Genomic DNA, 11,589 nt, shown 5'->3' with positions numbered 1-11,589 from the left:
AGCACATGAAAAGCTGCCACTGAAATGTGTAACTATGCACGTCACTGCTCACTCTAATTTGGTGAAAAAATTGTCAAGTATTTTAGGTAAATTTTTCGTCAAGTACCCGAATAGTTGTCATTTGTACTTTTAGTGGCGCAAGGACAGCAAAATCGAAAAAGCGTTGTGTCATTGTGCGTGGTCCTCACTCGTAGATTATCATATTAGTTCTGGAGTTGAGATTTTTCTTTCTGTCTTATTACTGCAATAATTTAAGACTAATTTTTATATGCCACTGTTTATTCCATACTGTTAACCGCAACTTAATGTTTCGATTAAAAAAGTACGAAGCTAATCTGAAATTCGAACTATTCATCTATTGTTTCGTCAAAAAAACATTTTTGCCGTACAATGGAATTTTCATAACTTTGCCCTTTTATGTTCAGGTTTCACTTAACTTTAGCTATAGAGCGAATTTGGACGGATAGCTAGGAACTGATTCCGGGCATTCGGGAGATCTCAGCACACTCGGGTCGGGAGACCTGTGGAACGGCGAAGAGTGTAGAAATCATGCAGGGCGTCCCCCATGCAGGGCGTCCCCCAGGCCCAAAACTACGTGTAAAACGGCCCTGGGGCAGGCACCCCTAGGGGGAACCCGCTGTACGATTTCTACACTCTCCGCCCTTCTGCAGGTTTCCCGAACCAAAAAATACTTGCATTTGTACGCCAGTGCCGGGTCGCTTTAGAGAATTCGGCCCTTGGAATTGTAATTGTGTTGACTACGCTTCTAGCCCTGGAAACGGCCATGGGGACTATGGGGACAGAATTGCGAGGGAAAGAATAAAGTGTATAATTTTTACTCATGAGTCTCTTATCAGTAATAGAGCATTGTCGACAAGTTTACGGATGCTGAGGGTATTTGAAAAAAAAGTTCTGGGAAACGACATTCAGCTGCATTTTATGTTTCAAACCTGGAGGAGATTTATGTTCATTGATAAGTTACACTAATTGATAAAGGTACATCCTGAAGAGGACTAAGGAAGGGTACTTTCACATTAGCCATTCAAAATACGCAAATGACGGTTGGCGGTCATCATCGATAGGAGCTGTGATCAACCGAAGTAGAAACGCCGATAACAAATCAATGCTTGAAATTCCTAATAATCTGTCAGGGTATCGAGGTACCCTCGTTTGGAGCTGAACAGTCATTATTCACTTTGTTCTGGGGTCGATGCTGCTGCTTAGTTTGATAATGTGCAAACAGGCTAGCAAGTTTATGCATTTCTTTTGCGAAATGTTACTCTCGATACCTTGCCACTCTCATCCCCGCCGTGCGGCTTTTTTTCTAATGGAAGCAAAAAACCTAACACCTTTGTGTCGCGATTTACGCTGACGCTAAAGATTCCAATGTGGTAGAAGTTAATAAGTAGCCCCTTCGACTACGGCACGCCTTATAGCCAAGGTCCTGCTTCGGAAACGAGCCCATTTTGAACCATCGCATTCCCGATGATCTGTTTGCTAGCTAGCCATCATGTCCGCTTTGTTTCATTAAGAAGGAAAAGAAGGAAACATGCAGGCGGGACAGGTATGTTCAAGTAAATAGCATGGGAGGAAGAAACTATGGCTGATGACAGGCAAGGAAGATCAAAAGTTAAGGCATTGTATATGGGGTACAAATATTGTGTATGCAGAGGAAAGGCCCCGAATAAATATTAGGGCCTACAAATTGGTGCTGATCATGTGCTAATTGAGAATGCTGCAACATTTTACACATGTTTATACATTAAACATGAGACGTATTCATTTGCACTTGTAACAATAACAGCACTTTAAGAATAAATTTAATACGATTAAAAACATTACACATGTTTAAACACATAAACGAAAAAACACAGTGAAAATACGCAGAAATAATTTCTTCTTATAACCGATGTGTAAATGCGAAAAATTAACATATTTTTTCTTACCTTTGCATTTTGGGCATTTTTGTATAAGACAAGAAGCCGCTGCTCAAAAAAAAAAAAAACAAAGAAAACTCTAAACTTACGCGAAAATGACATAGGAAAGGTGGTGAACGCATTCACACACAAATTAGTACAAAAAGAGAAGCCCACAAGCTGAGTGAATGCTTCCTTGCAGAGTAATCGGCTGAGATAGACTTCGTGGTAGGAACCAGCGCAAAAGACACAGAGACAGGAAGAGACACCGCAAGCGCTGGTGCTCATTTTTGATGCAAATGTGAATTGAAGTTTGTCCCATAGTTCTATTGTGCATCATGTTTATTCACTCTGACGAAAAAGTGAATACGGGGAAGCTGCGCACTTTACCGTGAAGCCTTGTGGACATTAAATAATAGTTGGGGAATTAATTCTCAGAGTACCGATTTCGGCACGTGCGCAAGAAATACTAAATGTGTATGCAATGGAACCACTGGAACAATAAAATTTTGTCACGCAGTCAATGTCGATGCAAGTTTTAGTTTACTAGAGCGAAGTTGTGCTTCGCCATGAGCTATTCACAGTACAAACGGTGAAGCAGCGCTCAAACAAAGTGACTGGAACAGTCCAGAGTGAGCGCATCGAATGCCGTGGCGTTTGGTATAAGTGCATTTATCTTGGACTGCAGTCCTTTCCAGAAAAATCCAGACAGAGTGAGAACATTTTCGATCAAACAAGAGCAGTACAGGAGGGTGGCAAAGATAGCCGGTCGTGGCCTAACGCCGTAAAGAACATACAGACATTTTGCTTTCACCGTGGGATAAGATTTCACTGCTCAACCAGGCGCTGGCAACAAAACACAAATGAAGCGATTAACAAAACATCGTCCGCTTCGATATAAACGCAATTTTTCTTTAGAAGAAAACTGCACAGATTACATAAATGATAAGTTAAGTACATACCTGCAGAGTCACGATCGATAATTTGCCCGTATAAACGACGTACTTACCTCAAATTGACAGCCTCCTAAATTAACGTACGCTGCGTGCAAGCGAAAAACAACATGCATCCCATATAGCATGCCTTGGAGCTGCCGTCCGAACAGACGGTCATTTTACTAAAATGCACACGTTTGCGTACATGCAATTCATCTGCACGGGCATCGTTCATGCAAAGGCATTCATTAAAATGCACTAACGGTGGCAGTGACATACAGTTTGTGTTATGCTACCATAGGACTAATACAGACTGAATGTGGTTTGAGCTAGAAAGGGTGCAAACGATTTAAAAATTGATGGCATGCTCCAACCTGACACACTTTCTTGGAAGAATTGTTTGGCTTCGGCTTCCACCATTTGCATAGATGGCAATAGGCGTGAGACTGATGTGACCACGTTGTAGCCGTGTTGTGGATATACTGTCGGCGGCCAGGTAAAGATAGTATTAGCACTTTTAGTACACGAGTTAACGTACAATGTGAACAGGGTTACTGAAAACGACAGGGTTAATGCTTGTTGAAGCCATTAAGCAAAGCGTTAAAATTACGGACACGTTGAAGCAACACAAATTTGGCATGGATATCAAAATAGGCTACAGTCAGTAGTTCGTACTGTTACAACTTGTTTAAGCAAGGAAGTCGTAATGGCACGAGATTATTTGTTTGAGGGGATGGCAACATCTATTCAGTACTGCACACTGCAAACCACTCCCACAGCAACTAAGGAGAAATTGAAGTGTTAGGCAGTACATATTTGTTACTGAAATACAAAGACCAGCCTAAATGGGAGGAATATCAGCAATACGGAAAACGCGTTTGAACTACATTTCTGCTACAGGTCTGCTGCTACTTTTGTAAGCCTTGTTGCAGATATTGGCTGCCTAGATCTGTTTTGCTATCGCCCAGAGGACAAAAAAACTCGTTCACATTTAAGCAAGCAAATCAATAATTGATATTTTCTCTTCGATTTAAATGCGCTAACATAAATTTAGGCTCACCATTTTGAGCTAATTATCGTAGATCGTTCTATGTAGAAAGGTTTGGCGAAATGCGCATACATTTAGTAATTATATATAATCACGACTAGCAATCCTATTATTTTTTATTGCTCGTTAAATTTAAAAACCATTCATCCGACATGCTTTACAGAACTTCCGAATGGACATCTTTGTCTGGGCATATTATTAAAATAACATTACAAAAAAAATTTAAACTCAAATTGGGGTTTAGCGCGCCGAAGCAACACATGTGCTATGAGGCATGATTAGTTTAGACAGCGTTGGTATTTTTAACTTGCGCAGAATCAACAAAGGAGTGTTTTCAAATGATAGAATGTTAAATAAGTCATAGCACAGCTAATCTTTGCTAGCTTGTTTTCCGTAAGGTATCGCTCACGGTATGACGTGAAAATGTGTGTTTCAAGTCCTCTGTACAATAGCTTAAACGAGCAGACGTGGCTTGCAGCTGATATGCGACGAGATCCTACAATACTAAGTTCCACTAGTCACTATACAGGCATGTCGCACTTTTACGTTATAAGCGTATGGGAATGCCAATTAATGCTAAGTTCCAGCAGTTACTATTGAAAGGCACGGCGCACTTGATAACGGAGTTGGATTTGATTTGATACTTCGCTCAATGGGTAAATCTTAAGTAAGCCTTTAAAACTTTATTCCTCAACACGAAAACCAGTACTTGAGTTTCTTGTTTGAGCAACAGTAACAAAATGTGGTCTGATGATGCCACGCAGCACCCATTGAAAGCACGGAACGTATTTTATCGTGTTCCACATGGTGCAATTATAGTTACTTCTGACATACTTGGGATGAAAGTAGACTATACTTGTCTGATTGTCATTTAAAAGACGTTACATCGCGCGATGAATCACATCGCGCAATGTAACATGTCTTTTAAGTGACCATAAAGAACTGAAAACCTAGTTGGTTTTGCCGATCTTTATTAAGACGTTTATGTAGCCAGCATGTACCGCGTCCTGAATGATCAAGGGTCGCAAATATTTTCTGCGGGTCTAATGGCAGTTTGGAAGGAACTAATTTTGCGCTTGCTGGAAAATTTCTCGAGAAATTGTGTGACCGATTAAACCTAAAAATATTTAAAGCTAAAATCTTTCTTATGACCAGGTAAGTTACACATAAAAAGTAAATGCATCTAGCCAGCGCGAAGGCTCGGCTAACACCGCCGTTTTCTATTAAATTTATTCTCTCTCTAAACGCATCTAACATGCTCTCTGAACTATGAAATCTCTAAGTTTTCGGAGTGATTTCTGCCAAATTGCGATCATAAGTTCCTGCTGCCAGATGCACAAGGGCAATTAATGCGCAAATGGACTGGCTGCATGATTGTGTATTTTTTGGCTATCAGAACTGATATGATGTAGCGTACCGGGGTTTTACGAGACACAAGGCTTCGCAGGCGTATACTGAGCGGAAAGTTTAATGTGTGAAACTTAGGGCGTGAGTCTGAGCAGATCGTTGTCGGCATAGGCATCAAGAAGAAAGCGTGTGAGTCTTAGGCTGACTTGCGGCTATGGTAGCATTGCGTTACATGTAAGAAATTTATGAAGCATTCCACTGAGAAAATGTAGACCACTTGTAGCACGGGAGAAATTCACGCCAAGGTATTGCAGTCACAAAGTATATACAAGGTTTTAATCTTGTGGAGATATTGAATACCTTCGTAGCCGCTCCAGTGCTCTAATAATTAGAAAACCGTTTGTCATCTTATGGAGCAGAATTTAGTGTCCGCCGTGACGCTGGTGGCACATTGACTCGCATCGGCGTACTGAGAGTTGATTATTTCTAGACATTAGCAAACTGCTTTTGTGATGTGTCGAAGCGTAAAACAATATTTGCACTAACTGTTAGCTCATGAGATAACTTTAGGTTTCTCGGTATTTATTTTTTATTAGTTTATACATACGATACATCTGCTACCTTTCCTTCCGACGTCCTTCAGATTCGTACAACTGGTCTACAGTGTTTGTAGTCAAACTTGGTTGCAACACAGAATAATCTATGGTACGTTAGTCCCACACGCAGCCTGAGTAGCTTTTTTAAGCTGTATTCAAAGCAAGTGTATTAATGGCAACCCATTGCTGTTAATGTTACACAGAACTTACCTTGAAAATGTGATCACCTGCCCAAAGTTGATTTCGTTTGACAGCTAAGTCATGAATGCGTATATACCACAGGGAAATGACAGTACAGAACCAGATGACAATTTTGGTGTAAAATACGTGTGTATCAATATTTAACTTACCGAGCACAGTGGCTACCTCTTGTGTCATAGGCAGTCCTTCCACTATCGAGCGTTTGAGGTGCTTCTTCGTGGGCGTTTCGCTGGGAAGCTCAGCAGTTCCGTGGCCTGGTGTCACCTCGGACACCTGAAAATATACGATCAAGTTGCACGAAGGCGCAGCTTTCAAGTCCGAGGCGCCGTGTGGTGGCTTTTTATGCTAAATAACACGCTATTCACATCACAGGTTGTGTTGTGATCATGCATACATAGGCAACTTGATACCAGAAATTAGGTTTGGCTTCTACTTGTGAAAACCAAGTCATGAACCCCCTATGTAAGGCTTTATATAATGTGGATACTGGCGTGGGCCGTTTGCCAACAGATTTGTCATTTTTACTTTAATTAATTCTGCACGTACATCGCGGCCTAGTTAGCGTATGTTCTGCGCGATAAATCACACTGATGCATGAGTCACATCACCTCATAAGCCGCTCTCACAGGTCGTACGATTTCGTGTATGGTGGGAGTTATAAAACTGCATTGGTTATTTCGCTTACGCATGTGTCTCGTCATTGCCACCTATGTGCGAGCGGAACCAAGGTTGAATTAATAGCTCCCCGAAAGAACATTTTGCGGCAATTTTGGTCTGTGCGGGCTTCTGCCATAGTACTCGGTGGATATTTCAACAAAAAGCGGCCCATGGGCCAAGACACGAAAAAAATGCGCGCCAATCCACCCTGTGAAGGTGGTTGGAAAGCGAAGCTGGAAACGACACCCGCAACGATTACCAATGCCACGTCACTTGAATTCACACACGTGGCTCTACAAAGAGTGAAACCAGAGACAAGTGAAATGCGCTTAACCACACCCTTTATTACTTCAAAGAGATATTCTTTGCTAAGGCTAAATCAATGCATGGTTCATGAACGGTGGTTAGTTTAGTTGTATAGACCCTTTGCAAAAAGGCGGGCCACACTGAACATTCAGCGGTGGCAACACTGGTGGTTAACCCGACGACGCCATGATAAAGGAAGCGTCCGCAGGAACGCTGTTGCGGTTACGCGTTTTGGCCCATTGATTCACCATCTGCAGCCCCATAAAAAGTTCTTTTTAGTTATTTTGTATACGCTGCTAGTGCTGCGTATACAAAATAGTACTGCTAGTAAAAAGCTTCGCTTTAATAAACACGTCCGATAAGAGTGCTTTCACGTAGTAAAGTTTTATTCTCACAACCCTTTTACTCGTACAAGGCAGGGGAAATCATCAAAATCGTCCTAAAAAATCTCTCACACGCACTAGATCTCTAGCTGCAACATTCTGGTGTGATAAACTCAGCTTCGAATGGAAAACACGCGAGATTCGGCACAGCAGGTATTGTATTTCGCTTCCTTGAAAACTTGCTCTCTGCGTATCTACCCGTGTCAATCTACATCACAGCTTTTCCTTCATAAGTGTGACAGCATTCCTATTATTGTAGCGCAGGGATAAAGCAAAACTACTGGCGAACTTTTCACCCTTCATCACGTTGTTTACTGTGAGTCCTTAAACACTCAACACGTAATCGAACAAGCGAAGCCACGGGTAATTTCGTAAAAATGCTGCGATGTATACGCCGGAAGATGCCATAGAATTTTAAATCTTCAACGAGACGTAATTTTTTTTTATATCCGTAGAATTTTAATCGCGTGCGAATGCCCTTTTTCGGAGTTGCTGTATAAAGAACAAGCATATGTTGGACCTCTACGCATAGAGATAGCTACAAACTTGAAAACTAACTCAGGGGAAGCGATTGGAGGCACGTTTTCCTTTCATTTCGCTGATAAAGTAATTGACTAGATTAAGTAGCAATTCATTGATCAATACTTATAAAAAGTTGGACTGACTGACTGACTGACTGACTGACTGACTGAGTCCAGAGGATTCTCTGACTAATCGATTCATTATCGCCGAGCCTGAACCGCTTGGCCTACAGACGAATTATTTCGAAAGTACATTCCTCCTTGATGTAGACACGGATTTTTTTAAAATTTTACCTCTAAGGCCGTAAAGGCGGCTTGAATTTGTTTGCAAACATCCACCAATATTTGTTAGCCCCGTGATGTCATCGCGTTGGTTTTTGCATCCCACAATTAGTGACACAAATGCTTCAGAACTAAATTCCAGATTTTCATCTTTGCGTAAACTTCTAGACTTTTCAGAAATCTCGCTCCTAACCAAGTGAAATGAATATATGGTTTAAACGTTTTCATATAAATTGCAGAATATCTCCTAGGTCTTATAATAACATAAATAAGTTTTGCTTTGAAAGACTAGTGATAACAATGTATAAAAACAAGTTTTCGAGAAGCTAGGAAGTTTCACTCCGAATGAGATTGAATCACTAACATTTGGCTTAAGCCTGTTTGCATAAAATCTACAATATCTCTTAGAGCAGTAAAGGTGCATATTTATTTTTGGGGTCTAAAGGAGTTTTAAGGTTTTGTTTATAAATTTTGATACATTTCATCCGCAACGACGTTAAACAATAACACCTGTTTATTATTTCTCAGACCCTTTTTCGTGAATTCCTCGTGTGTTTTGTTGAAGCCCGTAAAGTTGTCTAATTAATTTTTGGCATATCAAGTCTACAAATATAAGTGCTTATAAACTCTTTTCAGGATTTTGAAAAGTTTCACCCATACCCTGCTTTTAACGTAAGTTTTATAAGTTCTTTGATATTATGTAGGACCCTAGAATTATATAATTAGTTTCTGCTGCTGCAATTACGATTATCTTTTTTTAGTTTGCAGCTTGTAAACTCGTGATGTTGTCGAAGCTTAGTTACTGTTAGTTATCCGTTCTAAGGGCAAAAAGTGACACAGCAAAATCTGCCTTTGTGTTATTGTGGGCAATAAACCTGTTTTATGTTTGGTAAGCCTGAGAATGACGTTAAAAGCCACTAAGAAAGAAATGGGTAGAGTCGTCCGCCTGGATGCCCACCTAGGTTCCGGGAAGACATATTCGGGCTGCTTTTTGACCCACAGGCACGAGAAAAGTTTTCCGATGTTTAACCCTGTCATGCGAAACATGCACTTTGACTCCACCCTGAGTCATAAAGCCATGTATGCGTCAGGTATACATGTATACCTTAAGTATGCAAGGTATACATGTCTCGTATACCTGATGTTCTTTCTGGTGGTTTTATCTGATGTTTCGATGTTCACTTATGTGATGTTCTTTGGGAGCGCTGAAGAAGCTCTCCCAAAGAACATCAGATACGTCAACACACCCTTTCTTGCGACACACTTACAGCTTCTCATGCGCTCCCAAAGACCATCAGGTAAGTGCGCGGTCTTTCGTGGTGCTTGTGGGTCACAAGCATGGTAGCTGCGCTGACGTAAGTGCAAACCATGCGTAAAGATGTGCCACTATCTTTTATATAGCATAGCAGATAAGACCGACGTTATTTTTTCCAGATGCTCTCCTTCTCTCAGGGGATACCACTGAATTTTTTAAAGACGCTTTCCTTGGTTTGGCTAGGTAAACACTAAAACGTTTGCCTGTCTGCCCATCCGTCTGTCTGTCACCTGAACAAAAAAAAATTAACGAGTCAGAAAACAAATACGGATTCCACGCGCTGTGCTTGGAAAGCGGAAGCACTAGCGATGGAGCCGCGCACGGCACACGACTTCGAGCGTTCAGAGCAATGACAGGCGCTTTTAAACATCATTGTCCGTAGACACTAGCATCACCCTACACGGTGTGCGATGTTGCACCACGTTCCATTAAATATGCAGCGGCAGGACTGACCCGGTAGTGGGGTCAAAGAAATGCCTGTATCCCACACAATTGCTCTCGTTGAAGAACTTGTCATGCTAGTGATGCCACAGAGTGACGCGGGCGTTGTAGTGTTGCCGCACCGATGCCTGCTGGGGCAGCAAGTGAAAACCAAATCTGAATTCTCGAATAGTCTGCGATTTTAAAAACCAACAACCGAATTACTAAATGGGGGCGTTTCCTGGCAGTGGCAGAAATGCCACCGTCTTTCGACTTCACTTCCAGCGGTGCAAGCAGATACACGGCGAATTATTTACCAGCCTCCTAACTAGCTGAGTGGGTGAGCCTATGACTTTGCCTAATAAAACCGCAACAAAACAGCCTGTCCAGCTCTGGCACTGTCAACCACATGTGTTTGCGTAAGCCGGCTGCTCAACACCACAAGTTTCTCACTCAAACTAGGTTAGTTCTACAGGCTTTGGACACTCCCCCTAGGTTCCCCATCGTGTGGACTCCGGAGCACGCGTCTCTGGAGTGGAATAAGGTGGCTCATGCCTCCGCGAGCGAGCACATATAGCGAACATTCCCCATCGAAGCTTCGTCACCACCATTCGAACAAGACGTATCCGTTCCCCAGACATACAGAAATATTCTTCAGCACTATCGCCTCGCACGGCGTACCCTAACACTGCCCCACGATAAGCTGAACAAAGAAGAGGCCACGTCGTATGGCCACCACCAGACTTATACCCCTGCTACACTAGGGTCCAAATGTCATTTGAACCAAATGTCATTTGACTCAAATGGGTTGCTTCGAATGCCATTCAGAATCCGCCGTGCTACACTACAATTTCGATGACATTTGAAAGCTTTCACAACTGTTCGCTGTGCTGTAGTGGCGCTGTTGTTGCCCCGTTCCGTTTTCGTACACTAATACAACAATCAAACTTAGGAGCAGTCCGAGGCAGTAAAATGATATCAAATTAGAAGAGACACCAGTTTTGACTCTAAATATCGCTGCCTTGCGTTGTTTTTGTTTGTGTTTTTTGCAACTGACCCACTGGTTTTGAGAGTATGAAAATTAAATATGTTGATTTCGTATTTTAAGTAAATAAACAGTGAACAAAGTTTCATAAACAACAATATTTCGTTTGTTGTACGTACGGAAGTATTATATTTTTTATTGCCGATCGAAGACGCTGCGTCCGAGAGTGCTGGAAATGGCATTTGAAATCTTTAAATGTCTCTCTCGGTGCTCATTTGGCTCGAATGTCATTTGAGCCAAATGCCATTTGACAACCTAGTGTAGCAGCACAACTTGGCATTTGAGTCAAATGACATTTGGTTCAAATGACATTTGGACCCTAGTGTAGCAGGGGTATAACACGTATCCCCACGGCACCCTCTTCCACTATCCACTAAGGCACCCGCTATCAGTGCCCCTTCATCGCACTTAAGTGTAAATTGGTCAGTTAGTCGCATTTTAGGAGCTCATTTTTCCGACAGTGACACTGTACTTAAAAATTGGCTTCTTAAGCAATATAATTACATTCTCTGAACCGAGAAACGGTATCTTATTTCTGGACACCCAGCCCTGTATTTGTATTGTTTCGATCAAAGGGTACAGAGCAAAACCTGTATCTTCTTCTCAGTTGCATATGT

At 41.8% G+C, this 11,589-nt stretch overlaps 1 protein-coding gene across 1 annotated transcript in view; it reads right to left on the bottom strand.

Moving 5' to 3' along the window:
- LOC144162276 (uncharacterized) overlaps positions 1-11,589 on the bottom strand; it is a 200,202-nt gene that overhangs the window by 70,457 nt on the left and 118,156 nt on the right. Inside the window, 1 exon segment of the mRNA XM_077692757.1 lies at positions 6,193-6,316. Coding sequence (XP_077548883.1) covers positions 6,193-6,316 — 124 coding nt within the window.

This window comes from Haemaphysalis longicornis, unplaced genomic scaffold (genome assembly GCF_048455015.1).
Source record: "Haemaphysalis longicornis isolate Haplotype H1 unplaced genomic scaffold, Haemaphysalis longicornis Haplotype H1 scaffold_1, whole genome shotgun sequence".
NCBI lineage: Eukaryota > Metazoa > Arthropoda > Arachnida > Ixodida > Ixodidae > Haemaphysalis > Haemaphysalis longicornis.
Note: the sequence above shows the minus strand (reverse complement) of the source record. Positions and strands in the feature narration are given on the sequence as shown.